General features: G+C 35.2%; 1 protein-coding gene across 2 annotated transcripts in view; it reads right to left on the reverse strand.

Annotated features, from left to right (window-relative positions):
* Positions 1 to 31: 31 nt before the first annotated feature.
* TBC1D12 (TBC1 domain family member 12) overlaps positions 32 to 15,390 on the reverse strand; it is a 41,252-nt gene continuing 25,893 nt past the window's right edge. For both annotated transcript variants that reach the window (XM_057381392.1, XM_057381400.1), the window contains 11 exons: positions 12,728 to 12,843; positions 10,919 to 11,001; positions 9,172 to 9,289; positions 8,723 to 8,829; positions 8,023 to 8,103; positions 6,452 to 6,546; positions 5,706 to 5,777; positions 3,716 to 3,844; positions 3,289 to 3,398; positions 1,931 to 2,189; positions 32 to 1,708 (listed from right to left, as the gene is read on the reverse strand). In XM_057381392.1, the coding sequence (XP_057237375.1) occupies positions 1,640 to 1,708; positions 1,931 to 2,189; positions 3,289 to 3,398; positions 3,716 to 3,844; positions 5,706 to 5,777; positions 6,452 to 6,546; positions 8,023 to 8,103; positions 8,723 to 8,829; positions 9,172 to 9,289; positions 10,919 to 11,001; positions 12,728 to 12,843 (1,239 nt within the window). In that variant the 3' untranslated portion in view covers positions 32 to 1,639. The remainder of the gene's footprint in view (positions 1,709 to 1,930; positions 2,190 to 3,288; positions 3,399 to 3,715; positions 3,845 to 5,705; positions 5,778 to 6,451; positions 6,547 to 8,022; positions 8,104 to 8,722; positions 8,830 to 9,171; positions 9,290 to 10,918; positions 11,002 to 12,727; positions 12,844 to 15,390) is intronic.

Genomic DNA, 15,390 nt, shown 5'->3' on the forward strand with positions numbered 1-15,390 from the left:
CAGGTCCAGAGGAACGGACGAGAAGCACAGCCCGGCTCTGCTGTAAATTTTATTTACACAGGAATTGTTACTAGTGGTCTTAAAGGAAGGCTTKATCCTTCTATTTACAGTTATATACAGATTTATAGTTGAAAAGTAAGAAAACTGTACAAGATAACACAAAAATATAAGACAAATTGGATCCAATTAAAGTAGTGAATACATAAGTTAAGAAAAATCTGACATTTACATTTCAAATTGTAATGTTAGGAGTAGCATATATGTAGTTTTTAAACCAGATAGCAATGCAAGTTACACCACACTAAATCTTTACCCAGATTATGCAGACTCTGCTTTTAAACACCAGACAACTGGAAGCCTCCTGCACTTAAAAATACATAATGGTAATTTTTACTTGATTTCCAGAGGGACCAATTACAAAAACCCACATGTAAGGAATTTATTTACATTAAATATTAGCAAAAAAATGGATCAAGAGAGTGCAAGTGTTCCTCACCTGCAGTGCTATCCATTTTAAATTTCTGTCCCCTACAACCACAGGTTGTTTTACAGCATCTGCGAGAACAGGAAAWGTTTGAAACTACTTGCTGTGACATGTACAATATGACCTTATGTCTCACAGTTAGAAGATGTTAAAGATTAAGTATCACTAAACCAGATGCTTTTTGGATTTCAGTATTGCACACTAATAAAAAGACAGTTTCAAAAACAATTCTGTGTCTGCATTATTTCCAAGTGTTAAAAGTGGCTGCTTCATTGAGAACACGAAGTCCATAGATAGCCTTGTCATTTTCTAGTGTTCACCATTACATACAAGTACATTTTAGTTGGAAATGGTCCGACAAAATAAAACTTCTGGTGGCAAAACCCTTTCACAGAATACCCACTTCATTTACTCCACAACCAATACACCAAAACAAATGCTTAAACACCACTGCTTTGAAAGCTGTACAGTGAAAATAGCAGCCCTATTCTTACCACTGTTTCAAATTCAGATTATTTTTGCTCTAGGTTTGGGCACAACACGTCTACAGTTCCTGAGTTAATTACATTTGCCCAGACTGAAGAATGAAGCTGCAAYTTAAAAAAAATCCAAACAAGTAAATAAGACAATACCCCTTCCCAAATTTTAACCACCTTGCACATAAACATACCAAACCACCTTATTTGGTCCTCAATACTTGCAAATCGTTAATTTTGGAGGTAATGTTTGTACCAAAGCATTTGGTTTGGATAGCAGTTTTGGGGCCTTAAGATTTAGCGTTTCCCTCATCCCCTCCAAAAAGTGCCTTTGTGGTATTTGTAAAAACAGTTATGCCTCAAAAATTCTTTTTAAAGTACCAACAGAAGTTATTACAAATGTTTATTGCATTGAGCTGATTCTTTTAAAGTATTAAATATGAACTCCCCGCTTCTCAGTTTCATCAGTTTTAGTATTCTGTGTGAAATCAGATCTTCCCACGGCAAAAACTAATACTGGAAAAAGGGTGAAGATTTCATCAGTTCATTACTCCACTGAGAGCTGTGCCTTTTTTTCCATCTCATTTTCACATTTTCTATAGTGCTTTTTCTACATAAAAGTGATGTGAAAACTTCTTTGTCATAAAGTGGTTTTCCACATTTCCAGTTGACCTCAACATTAGCTTTTTGGTGCTGGGCTATGGTTTTTATCCCCTTCTTTGTTGTCCTTCATCAGTGAGGCAAACACCTGGAAAAGTAAATTATTTAATGAATATAAAGACTGCCAGTGTTATATCAACATYAACAACCACAATATTAGCCTGGAGATTAAGTTCTAGAATGAGACACTAGAAAGGAAGTGCCCATTGTTCAGAAGTCAGACAAGCAGCATAAAGTAGTCATGAAGTGCCCCATATATTCATGTGCTGATATGTCTGATTTTTCATATATATATATAAAAGAAACTCACCTGTGCCCATTTTTTGTTACTATTCTGCATCTGAATAGCTGCAATACAACTAAAAAGCTTTTCTGATGTAATATCTTCTGGAAGTTTTGTTAGAAACTGTGCTATATGAATAAAGTCCATCTGTAGGAGAATATCTTCATATAACCGAAGGATTCCTAATCCTGTCCTAAACAAAAATTCTTCTCCATCTCTACAGAAAACGTCCCAGACACGACAAGCCAGATCAAGTGGTAATGACTTGCTGTAGAGTGTAAAAATCCTACAAATGAGTAAAAAACAAACAAAAAGGAACAGTTGTAACTTACTTCAGAAAAATGAGAGGACAGCTTCCTTTAAATCTCAKTTACATTAGTTCATGTTCATGACAGTTATTTCATATATTCTTATTTTTTTCYTCCTATCTCAATGATCCACAAGTCTCCAGCTTTTGAAGTCAGAACTTGTACTCTGAAACCTCTCTCTTTTCATGCCACAGGAAATCCTCCATTTGAATGCCAGCTCTAGCTAAAGGAGTAACAAATCTTTTCATACTCAAACAGTGTATAATACACACATAAGAACTTAAGCAACAATGATCATAACRGTGTAACTTTACCTTTCCCATTGAAACAATTCAGTTTAACAGCCCTGTTCATCATTTGTTTCCTAAATTAAATCTAAAGCCACCAATCATCWCAATAGAGGGCTACATCCCAATAACATACTGCTGATAATTCAATAGCTGCATTTCTGTGATRTAATTTTGAATTTCTATTTACATTAAAATCACAAAAATCTAATAATAATTATATATGAAGCTCATTCTCTTCTGTGTCTTTGACAGCACTTCCACACTTCAAGGGCGCCTGCATTACTACCTTTCATTACAGACACACAACATAGATTGCTACTCTCAGCTTTMGAACATTTGTTACTTCAAATTGTTCATTGTTTTTTCAAGTTTATCTCTTCCCAAACCAGGTCCTAAATTTTATCCTTCCTCCGCTTTAAAGTCTCTATTCCTATAGTCATACTTCCTTCAGTAGCTGATTATGCTCGTTTCATCCAGTTACTACAATCAGTCATAACACTACTATGGTGTAGTAGTTTCCTTTCCCCACTTATGTCACACAACTGCAGCAACAAGAAAATGAACACACAGAAGCCCTGTTTGTCTCATTTTCTTACTGAATACATCCCCTTTAATAAAGCTTGAAGCCTGCCAGAGGAGCTGCAATTACACAAAACACTTAATCATGATTTCAGAAGACCTACTGAATGCCATTTTTATGCTTTTTTCTAGCGCTGAAAAACCTATAGCAAAATTGAAAGTGCTCCAACAATTCTAAGGTTAGAATTTCTGCATTCTATGAACTCACCAGTCTATCAAATATATGTCTGGAGTAAGACTGTATGATTTGAAATGAAGAAACAATTTAGGAAGATTTTCTTCAAAAAATACTTCAAAGGCTGCAAAGTATTTCAGCATCTGTAGAGACAGTAAAGCACATCATAAGCAGTCATCAAAACAATGTTTAGCTGTAAACCAACACAAACCYCACCAAGAACTGAGGATGTCAACACAGCACAATGTGACTCCTTAGGATAAGTAAAATGATTAAATGTTTCTAGAGCAGAAATCAAAACATGAGAATGAGTTTTACGGGTTAGTATCTGGTATTCTCAGTTTTGTAATCACAGGTCAAAGTCCTTCATTATTCAACAGGACCAAAGGAAGTCAATAAAACAACTATGCTTCAAGTCAAAAGAACATTACGGTTCAAAACCAGAAAACTCTGTGCATACCATGCTGTGATCCACACGGAAAAAGGCCAGCTGGCATGGCTTGTTTAGAAGGTTAGCAAAGGCAATGAAAGCATCTGCCTCTTCCAGATTGAGAATGAGCACAGCAGCAATGAAGGACATCCCTTGTACCTTCAAGTGGGAAAAGCATCGGGCAAATATAGGTGAGTAGGTTCAGTACATCTTACATCTTTGGAAATGGAAATATTTACAGTTTGCAATTTATCAAATACCATTGCATAACATTTCCAGATGAATAGAAACAACATGGATAAATTATTTTTCTGCATGCAATCAATTTGATTTCAGCARGTTTGATGTTTTGGGAGGTCTCAGGATCACAAGTCCTCAGGACTTGAAATGCAAGAAAGTTAAAACCACACAGGGTGAATGCAGAGCTCATGAGAGACAAAACCTGGCCTCAAGTTCATTATCAAACTATGGGAAAAGCAGTAATGGAGAAAAACTTCACATATGGGACAGTTTAGACCCAGACAGATACGTTGGAATTGAGACAAAATTCTGTTTCAGAACAGTCAATACATGTCTTTTCACTTGCCAAACCATATTTTTCCACATATATAAAATTACTTCTAGGTGGTTAGCTACAATGCAAGTTTACATTTTTCCATCATTACTCTCCCCAAAACACTTTAGCCTGCAATAAAAGTGAAGAGCATGATTTTGGTAGTTAAGTGATGATCTGAATACCCATTACGGTAACAATAATTTTACCAATTTCAACTGCAATCATAATTATTCCACTGTCTCTAAACATTTGTGCTGCCTGCTTCTCATTAAAAAAAAATGCACTCAGCATTTCAACTAACTAGAGAAAAGAATGTTGATATGCATCAGAAACAGTCAATCAGCGTTTCACTTCTGAGGGATAAGTAGGTGTGGAAATAAGATAACATTACATTTACTGCCATATTAACATTTAAAAATTGTAATGAGAAATATACAGACTAGCTGTATTTCTAATGAAAMAGAGAAGACTTTTCCATGAAAAATTACTTATTTGCCTTTTGAAAYTCCACCCTGGGAACAAGCAGTCTCAGAACCTGCAGAGTTTGTAAACTCACTTAAAAAATATGGGAGAGTCTCCAAAAATTAGGTCACAGATGACAGAATTCAAGCCTAAAAACAACTGAACATGAAAAACCAACTAGTTATTTATGCAGAGTCCCAAGCATATCTGATTTACAGAGGAAGACACACCCTGTGCTAAATAATGCTTTGTTGCATGGATGAGACTTAAAACTTTTCAAGTGTTTTTGAGCCCCTCATTAGAGCTTATGAAACATGTTCCTAGATATCCCCAAGAACAAAGAAGGAAAAAACCCCTTCGCTTGATTATTTATTATTTAAATGCTCTGTAAGATGATACCATTCAGAGAGATGTTAGGTTTGGTCGGTTTGTTCAGGGATTTTTGACAGTTTTTTATGGGTTTTTTTTTGGTTGTTTTTAAACACAGTAATGTTAGCTGGAAACTCTTATCTTCACTGAATTCAGAGGGGGTGATTGTTCTGTATCAGCAAGACACCAAGAAGGAGTTTATGGATTTTAGGATATGCACTAGTGAAGGTGAGAGTATCACTATGGAAATAGCAACAGTAGGACAGAACATGTGAAGTGCTAACTGGAARTCTATTAATATCTTTGGGGTTTTTCCCTAAGGATACTCTGTCAGAACTACAATGCCTTGTGAACACATCCATTTTAAAATTTTCCATACAATCCAGATAATATACTGACATTCAGTACATTTTCAGTTGTCTGATTATCTCTAAGATTCTACCATCATTGGGACTGCTATRAAATAACTGCCAAAGTTTAGTTATTAAATTTTTTATTAAAATTTAAAATTATTTTTACTTAACTTYATRCTAGTAAAATRAAGTTTASAAAACCTATTTATTTAATATACTTYAATACRYGACAYCTTAAGCTTATTTGCCATGTTAATAACATTTTACAGCAAATACTTACATATCCCACGTCTGGTCTGTAACATGTATATGCTCCTAAAACACTATGCAGGAGATCATGATAAGGACCACCCTAATAAGAGGAGAGGGTAGAAAGAAGAAAAAAATATTTTCCAATTCATATAAAAAATATAGGAAAGTAACAAGCTGATATTTTAAGATGCAAGTGAGCCAGTGAATTGTTGCTTTATTCACATCTAGAATAATACCAGTTTTCACTCCAAGCATTACCACAAATGCTTTTGAGATGTTAAAATAAAAGTAACAATAATCCCATGAAATAATTCAGTGGAAATCAACACAATAGAAAATGAGGATATCTGGTAAAGATCCAAGGTTGGTCCTTCCTTTTCAGAGGCAGAGAATATTTTAATTCTTAGTAGCACAAGTTACCATATTACAATATTGCATATTATTTTATATACGCGTATGTGCACATATTATAGCTATATAAAAATCATAAAGCCTGAAAAGGTGTACTAAAATGCATGAAGTTTTCTGTTGCAGTGAGAATATTCTCATTTCTGCCTGTAGTTTATTAATCATTAATAAAATCTCATGCAATTTTTCAAGGAGAAAATTCACCTCTTATAGTCCATCATTAAGTGTCTCCATTCTCATTTTAAAACATTTTAAAAGTCCAAACAACTCCTAACAACTATTCCATATTTGGCCAGTTATGTTTCTTTTCTTGTTTAACTATTCAGAATTTTAAAACTCTCATAATCAAAGTTAAAGGAGTCTCACCTTCTGGAATATATACAGGGATGGAAATGTGCGTGATATATCCAACTTAATTAGCTCCAGACTGGCCTCACGATCAGCAACAGATGCACCTGCATCTGCAAGCAAAACCAGCACTTATTAAAGCTGATAAATTCTACAAACTTCAGAATAAAACTCCTGTAGGCACACAAAGACAATGAAGGCAGCATTCATTCAAGAACCTMCAGAAGAAATTCAATTGGCCTTTGAATTATCTCTGTCCAATCCTTTACATAAGGACATTTTACAAACACTACTGATAATGTGGGGAAAAAAGACAGGTAGCACTTGGGGAAAAGGCTTTTTCAGAGGGCTTAAAGCAGACAAGAGCCAACTGGAAAGCAGAAGATGACAATTTGATGAACAGGCTAAACAGAACCTGCTCTGCTGAAGACTGGAAAGCAACATTTCATTCCAGACCTCACTACCAAAGATTAGTAACAAGCAGTGTCAGCTTGCTTGCTTTTCAACCAGAGATGAAAATTCTATCACTCTTAAGTTTTCCCTGATTACTACATTTCCCAGGACATCTGGCACAATTAAAACAGCCCCTTCTCCCTTCATTCCATCCAGAACTATTACCTTTCCAAAAAAAACCTATTACCTAAGCTATCCCTGACAGACAGCCCACACCCCCATAACAAAAGAACAAGCAAACCACCACCCCTCAGACCAAGGAGCATTGCAAACATGTTTTCCAGAGATAAGCATATTTACAGTCACGTACACACAGAATGTTTTATAAATTGTTCGTCTCAAGACAACCCTCAGATGGGTCACAGAGCTATCCCTATAGAAGAACCAAATAATTTAAAGTCAAAGTAGACAGTAAGGACTGGCTATGGCAAGTCAAACAATTAATGGAAAAGACACTATCACAAACCAGCATTTTWAAAAATGTCTATCAGCAGCACAAGGAGTTAACCTTTATAACAGGGATACATCCAACACTAAAACATCACGGCTACTATTTTTAACAGAAAGAACATCGAGAGGAGACAGCAATATGCCAGTGAAAAAACTGCATTCTACACACAATACYAACATCCCCACTTAATAAATTTGAGAGGAAAGGCCATCTGGGCAGGCAAGGAAATAGAAGTGGGATCTGAAATATGTCATGTTTTACATTTTTCACTTCTCAATTTCAGAAACAAAAACCAGAGGATATTTTTTTCTTTCCCAAAATCATGGAATGGATACCAGCTAGGGAGAACCCATCCAAGGAGAGCTAGGCAAGAGTATGTGTTGTAGTTTCGTTTTCTAGTTCTTCCTTTTATACTTAATCTAGTATTTTCATGAGAGCTGAGTCTTGATGTTTCAGAGGAAAACATTAATTTAAAAATAAGACATGCAATATTTTAATGTGTCTTTTACTGATACTGCCAAGCCCCTCACTCACTGACTTATATAGGACAGTAAACATTTAAATAGGGAGCGTGTCAGAGAACTTTTATCAAGTGTTCTTAATGCTGCAGTTGCAGAGGAAGTTTTACAAACTCAGGAAGTCTTACAAGTGAGTAGGAGGTTATTGAGCACTCAGGAGATCTCACCTTCTATGTCATTCTCAGAACCTGTCTCACTGAAGCTTTTCCATCGTTCCTTAGCTCTCGACAAGAAGATTTCATAAAGTTCTGCAAGAAAGTAAAACAAAACCAGTAACTAAAAAGGAAGKAGTAAGAAAAGCAGCCATCTAAGACAAAAGCATGCTAAGTATTCTTGGCTTTGGTTACTTGGTTTCATCACTGGGCACAGGAGCAGAATCTATCAGATCGTTACCATTATACACAGTTTTACAGTGTGTACTATGTTGCTCTTTCTGCTATGGGGAACATGCAAATTATGACAGAAATCATGACTTACATAATTCAGATTTTTATTTTTGTGACTAGAATGCTTACAATTCATCAATCATTTGTTATGAAATAAAGCGATTCCCCTTTTCACCCTATTAAGAAAGGAAAGTTACAAATTCTCAATTTTAAACATAAAAATTATTTTCTGGGGGAGGGGGAAGCACTACCTTCATTCTTATAAAACTAAATGTTTTTGTAAGGAGCTTTTGAACCTTGTTTTCATAATTTATGAGGCTATGATATCTAATTGTGAAACCCAATTGTTCCTAACTTCAAAAAATACATTTCTTCAGAAAGAAATATACTGATTTTTATTTTTTTTAAACAAAACCTTACATTTTTCTTTGAAAATAAACAACTTAATTTAGCATTAACATGTGGTCTGTTAYAAACATACCAGGAGTGATGTTTAATTCATTTCCCACAGCTAGACTCCAAACCTTCCCACGTACACTTGGGGGCAATCCCTGCCACCACARCTCTCGAACTCTTCGGGTAGCACGCCTTACATATGGAAGCAGGTAGAAGGAGAAAGAAAAGAAAAAGGCACATATTGCACATCTTGTTTTCAAAAATGACTGGACAATTTACAAGAAAAATAACATACTATTTACCAAATTAATTTTCAAGGATCTCTGTTTTGCTRAAGCCCCATTAAAACCCCAAAACATTCAGCTTCCAGAAAGCACATTTCATGTTGMTCTGTAATGACCTCACACTATATCATGGCAACAAAAAAACTGACTTCTTGACAACACAGAAAGGAAAATAAGGTATGTGGGTCCTCAGTTTCCAGAGGAGAAACAAGCCACGCTTGCCTCATTTACACAGTAGAGCTTTACTTACATGCCTTCCCAGTTAGGTAGTATTTCATTGACCCAAATCACCATAGCACTAGCGATATTCTCTTCTTGCTTGAAACGCTCTCTCATTATTTTTTTCCTTTTATGTGCTTCTTTAATTTCTGTTAGGCATAACATGTTAATAATTCTGTATTAGTGTATACAAATTATTAGGTAAATTATTCAGCTGTTACCCAAGTATTTAGATGTCTAAAAGATCAAGGGTAAATTACAGTTGCATGTACTGTCTCTTGATTGTAGGTGTATTTCTCTGGACATTTTTTAAATATAAGCTAAGTTATTCAAATACAGTGATTTAGACAAGCAAAAATCAGGCTAGAAAACTCAGAGAATTCACTTCTGCAGTACACAGGATAACTAAAAAGCAAGCACATCATCGGCGCTATTTTCCCTGTCATAATTTTCATACCATATTCTGAGCCTTATTTATTACTTAAGACTAATCAGCAATATTTATAGAAACTTTTATTATTTCAAAGTGCAATTCTACATCCATTTAAAAATTATTCAAATTTTACTGAAGCTTCCACCTAAAATGATTCTATATTTTCTTTTCTGGAAACAGGACCTAAAGACCTAAGACAATGGCACAATGCAGAACAAGAGAACAATGTCCTGCCTTCTATTAAAAAAGGATCATTTGTAGATTCCTCTTATTAAAAGGGCTAAAAGAAGGACAGAGCAGTGCTCTCACGACATCACTAAGAACCACTGTGAACTTGCAAGACATTTTCTATTTAAGCATGCATTAGACACATCAAGAGACTGCACATGCCTTCCTAGGTAAACAGATACGGCTGACAGCTTCATCACGTTTTTACCAAAGCTTTGGGTGTGTAGCAACAGYCAATAAACCAGGGCACACACATGAAAACACTGCACATGGCTGAACCTCCAAAGATGCTGTTACTAAAGAACACAGAGCACAACTTACAAKATACACACTACAGGAGCAGAGTGAAATGAATTGTCAAATGCCTTGGATTTCTTATTGCATCTTGCAAGGTAAGCTGCCACGGATCCGTAGAGGATCAATCAGTTCAGAAGCTTGTATCTTTGACAACCACCCAAGTAAAACATGCAGCACAGATTCTTAAAATAGCTTATTCCCTGAATACTAGGCWCAAGACTACAAAAGTCCTTTCAACAACTATTCATAGATTGACACAGTACCAGATGCTACAGAACTGGTTTTTTTTTAAATTAATTGTGTCTAGGGAGAATAAGAAGGTTCACAAAGGTACACCTGATTGGGAAAAAAAMCCCCAAGTTTTCATCTCTCTTCACATTGAAATTCATCTGAAATTCTTAGGAAACCACACCTTTAAGCAGTCAGCTTTATTATACTTTGGCAGTCAGCTTTATTATACTTTATTATACTTATATATTAGGGGCAGTTGCAGCAACACAGCTTGAAAAAAAGAGCCCAAATACCCAGAAAGTTTCTAGGTGACTACACTACACAAATATCTTTAAAAAATAATTTTTTTTTTTCTTTAAAAAGTAAATAAAACATTAGGTTGCATTCTGAACCTAGCTTCACTCATTGTAGCAGAATAATAATTCAATACTTGAGTTCTGTTTTAATCTGCATGCCCCTATGCACCAGGGATAATCCAGATATTAAACAAGAGGTTCTTTAATGTACCCACTAGCCTACAAGCCAGAATTTACTTTATTTTTGCTGCAGAGTTGAGAGAAATTACAGTGATTATTGGCAGTTAACATACCTCGTTTTTTCGCTTCTGCCACCATCTCATCGTATTCTTGTCGGTGACGTAAAGCCTCCTCCACTGATTTGGCAGGAAGATTTCTGAAAACAAGTTGTTCCTGAATTCAATACACACAAATGACATTCTGGACCATTTCAGAACAGGTTTAARTTTGGTTTCTCTCTACGATGAGCTATGGGGTTGTCACACTACCAATGTTCCAGTAACAGCTATAGAGAACTACTAGATGTTGGCTGCTCCTGTTTTTTAGTTCTACTAGAGCTCCCCCCAAAGTAAGGTTATTAAATTTGTTGAACACATGGAATGATGCTCAAATGAAATGACAAAAGGGAGATGCTGAATATACCATATAGTTATTTATTCCAATGCATTTCTGCCCAMATGTATTTTAATCATTAAATATACCAATCTGTTGATACTCCAGTTGTTCATATGAAATCTACAATGACATAYTTTCAATAAAAGGAAAAGGTTTTTATTCATTATAGCTAACACTTTAAAATTCCCACAGAAGAAGATAGGTTTCCCAAAGGAAGAAAGGGTAGAGCACCACTGATTTCAGAGCTAAAGTTAAGAAAGCTTGGTGCAGTCTAGAAGTTCACCAGATAAAAATATGTTTGTTTTTTGGCTGCATAATGATCCCCTAATTGCTAAACACAGCTCCTCTTGACCAAGGAGACTCACTGCAAAGCAAATTAGAACACAGTGCTTGGTCTCAGCCTCTTACCCAATCTCTAGTCTACTTTGGTTCAAAATAAATAGAAAAAATTTTGTCATTTTAATATTAAAAAAAATTCTGTCTTCTCTCATACAAACTGACAAAATCACTTACTAATATTTTCAATGAAATTGAGAGCAGAATATATTTTCAAAGGTTAGACTGTGGCAACAGATTACACACTGGGGATGGCCCTCCAATTTGAAACAAGTGTCATTTGTAAAAGCATATTCATTCCAGTTGGTGAATTGCAATAMTATGAAAGTAAAGAAAAACATCAGCAATCCAGTTATTGCATATCTTACTCTCTACCATACAGTAAAAGAAATAATGCATTTATAAAAAAAATACTCATACCAATCCATAATTCCATTCAGAATATTTCTGTCTTAGCACTAAATGAGCTTATATATCCCTAGAGAGAATATCAAAAGAGACACTACTATGTTCTGTTTTCTATTTCCTAGTTGGACTTGATAAGAGCAAACATTTAACAATKCCATCACAAGCTTTTTCATGGTTTCAATTTGAAAGCATTGCTCCATTTGTTTTCCTCAAGCTTGTGCTCCTAGTCAGCAAATCCTTTCCTTCAAATTACTCAAGACCATATAGCTGAAAATACTGACCAATTTATTACCCATTTTTCATTACTAATATTTGTACTTAATGTGGTTTTTGTTACATCTTCATCTGATGTTTTCTTGCCTTCAGCTGCACTTTTAGGTATTACCTAATATGCCTTTTTTAAAGTTTCCAGAATGGGTAAAAGGAAGATAGGAGAGAAAGAAGTACACACCGAGAAAGCAGTAAAGAAATCAATCAAGAAAATTCCTGAAGACTTTGAGGATGCCCACAGCATAGGCACAGACAGCAGTGATATACAGTAGATAATAGATTAGTGGTTCCATTACAGTGAGAAATAATTCCTCATATAGACTGTAATACACTTAAAGGCTCTTCTGAAATGTTTGCTAGGCTATTGTCTGGGACAGAATAATCCAACAATTCTTTCACATAACTCTTATGAGTTTTAGCTCATCAGAAACATATCTAAAATTCATTCAGTTGCACAGCAGGATTACACTTACGCTGGCCGATCCTCCAGAATCAAAGCAGTAGTTGAAAGTGGTTCAAATTCAATGTTTTTACGTCTTGCTGATGGGGGTGGAGGTTTATACATTCTTCCTGTCCGTGCTTCATATTCCTAAACAACATTATTGATAAAAATTAAATTTCAACTTTCAGCCTCACTCCAAATCAGTAAGCATGATATTACCTAATGCATAAATAATTGAATATTAAATATTTTAACATTATTTAATGAGACAGCAAGCAGAAAAGACTGCAAGTTGAAATTGCTGATAACAACAGTTCAGCTTTCCAGGACTGCTAAGTAAAGATGAATGAGAAAGCAGTTTCTTGTATCAACTTAATATTTGATCTATTCTAGTACAGTACTACAACTGAGCATCCCAGGATCAGGTAGTTAAAAAAATCTGCATAATCTTCTCAACCTAGCTATTGCAGAAGTATATTTAACTAATATGTGAAGTTGACAATAAAAAAAAAACCAAAAAAACAAAACACCACTAACAACAGAGACCACTAATCAAGAATATGTCTCTTCTCATTTTTTCCTCCTGATTCTAGCCCCTGCCTAAAGATCCAGTACACCTCCCATTCCTGAGACCTTTAGCAACACCATCACACCCACATTTAACCAGAATCATCTACACTACACTCAGTGACAATACACCAGTATCTATCATTACAAGTTTTTTTCATGTTTCCTTTCTCTGAGATTAAAACATGCAATCTATTTAGAAAGAAATATTTAACTGCCTTCAATACACACAAGATTCTGAGGAAGAAAGAATTCTAATCCTTTTACCACAACAGCAACTCAACACAACAAAAACATGACACAATCTTTGGAAAAAAGCTAAGCAGAGTCAGAAGAAAACCTCAAATCTCACATCCCCTTCTTTTTAGCCTCYGTGAATAAAAATTTACAGCCAAGTTAATGGACTAATGTGCATCAACACAATTCAGGACATTCAAACAAGCACCTTGAACAACTGGACACAGGACTGGTAGAGCTCTGTTGTAATTCACACAAGCACAAGAAAAATCACAAAATCAATATCCACACCATGTGAATGAATACACATATTCTCAAGTCTAAAATTATTTAATTCCACTTATAACAGAAAAAACAGCAGTACTCCTGTCATGCTGTATACCTCAGGATACCCCAGTACACTTGCAAATTAGGGATGTATATATTAGGCGTGACAACACCCAGAGATCAGCATCCAGGCTGCAGCACAGTAGCAATGCCATCCCTCCTACTCTTGGTAGAAATTCTGATTTACTTTCATAGTCTCCTTTGTAATAAGTGCTACAAAATCAAGTTCATTTAGTGGTCAGAGATGAGGAAGCTCAAACATTAGCAACCTTTTCAACATTCCTACATATCTAACTTGTATGTAAGTTTAAGAAAAAAAGGGGGGAAAAAAAAAGCACTGCAAGATGTACGTCAGAAACTAAGTCACTCTTACCTTTTTTAACACAAGCAAGATACGTGAACAATGCTAGTGCTTCCAGCTATCACCTGTGCTAAGAACTGATACACACTATTTCCAAAGCAACAGMGAAAGAAAWAAAYAAAAATTAAAAATGCTTCAACAGAGATTTTCACAAAAGGCAGAACTCATCATCCAGCTGTGATTCTGAAGTAAGTACACATTATAAACAGTTGGGTTTTTAAGAGGAGATCCCATGAACAGAGAATGAAAACACTAAGTCTTACTAGAAAGAGTGAAAACAGAGAACAAAACACCCTCCGGCTCAGACTGTCATGGCTGCACATTCCCCACATTGAAATACATTCCAAAGTATCAGAACTTCCCAAAGGAAGATGCTTTTTCCTCAAAAAGCCTGTGTTCTAGGAAACTTATTTGAAGATTAGATCCCCCAACCATCAGATGGGTAGACAACTTAGGCAAATAAAGTATCCACTCTTTTTCTAGAATACTTTGCATTACTAGATGTAAAGAATCCARTATCCTTAACAGTGCATTTGATACAGAATCTAAGAAGCTTGAGCTGACATAAAAATTCACACAAAATTGAAAGATGTGAGCTAATACTCGCCCATAACAAGGTGAAAATACAATTTAAAGTCAAATGTCTTGTCAAATACTTAACATGCAGGGCATGTACCAGAAGATAAAACAGTTCACAGCTAAGATTCAAGACTATGTAAAACCTGTATAGGTAAAAAAATTACTTTGGATGTGTCACATGTGTGGTTTCACAACTTTCTTTAAACTTATTTTAAAAAATCTTTATTGCAACATATTAGGCATTCATTGAAAGTTCCATAACATTTCACGATCCCAAAATAAAGAAAAACGAATTCCAGCTTTAATAAAAAGTAAAAAGTTATCTTCTTATTAAGTCTGGAACTGAATCCTCTTATCAACTGCTAATAATTAACCTGGTAACAAGCTAAAAACATGTTTTTCCAGAAAAACACTGTGACAATATACTTGAAAGTGCTTTGTTATGTGGAGGGACTTGCATTTCTGGTATTTATTCCTGCAAAGATACAGATAAGCCTATTAACCTACATGGGGTAACTGGGCTGCGAAAATATGTCTTTTGCTTATAAACTCATTTATTTAAGAAGATAAAGATATCTCAAACAGTATCTCTGTGAAACAAAACAACAAAAAAACCCCACCCA

This window comes from Malurus melanocephalus, unplaced genomic scaffold (genome assembly GCF_030028575.1).
Source record: "Malurus melanocephalus ecotype Western Australia unplaced genomic scaffold, MMel_1.1 scaffold_12, whole genome shotgun sequence".
In the NCBI taxonomy this organism is placed as follows: domain Eukaryota; kingdom Metazoa; phylum Chordata; class Aves; order Passeriformes; family Maluridae; genus Malurus; species Malurus melanocephalus.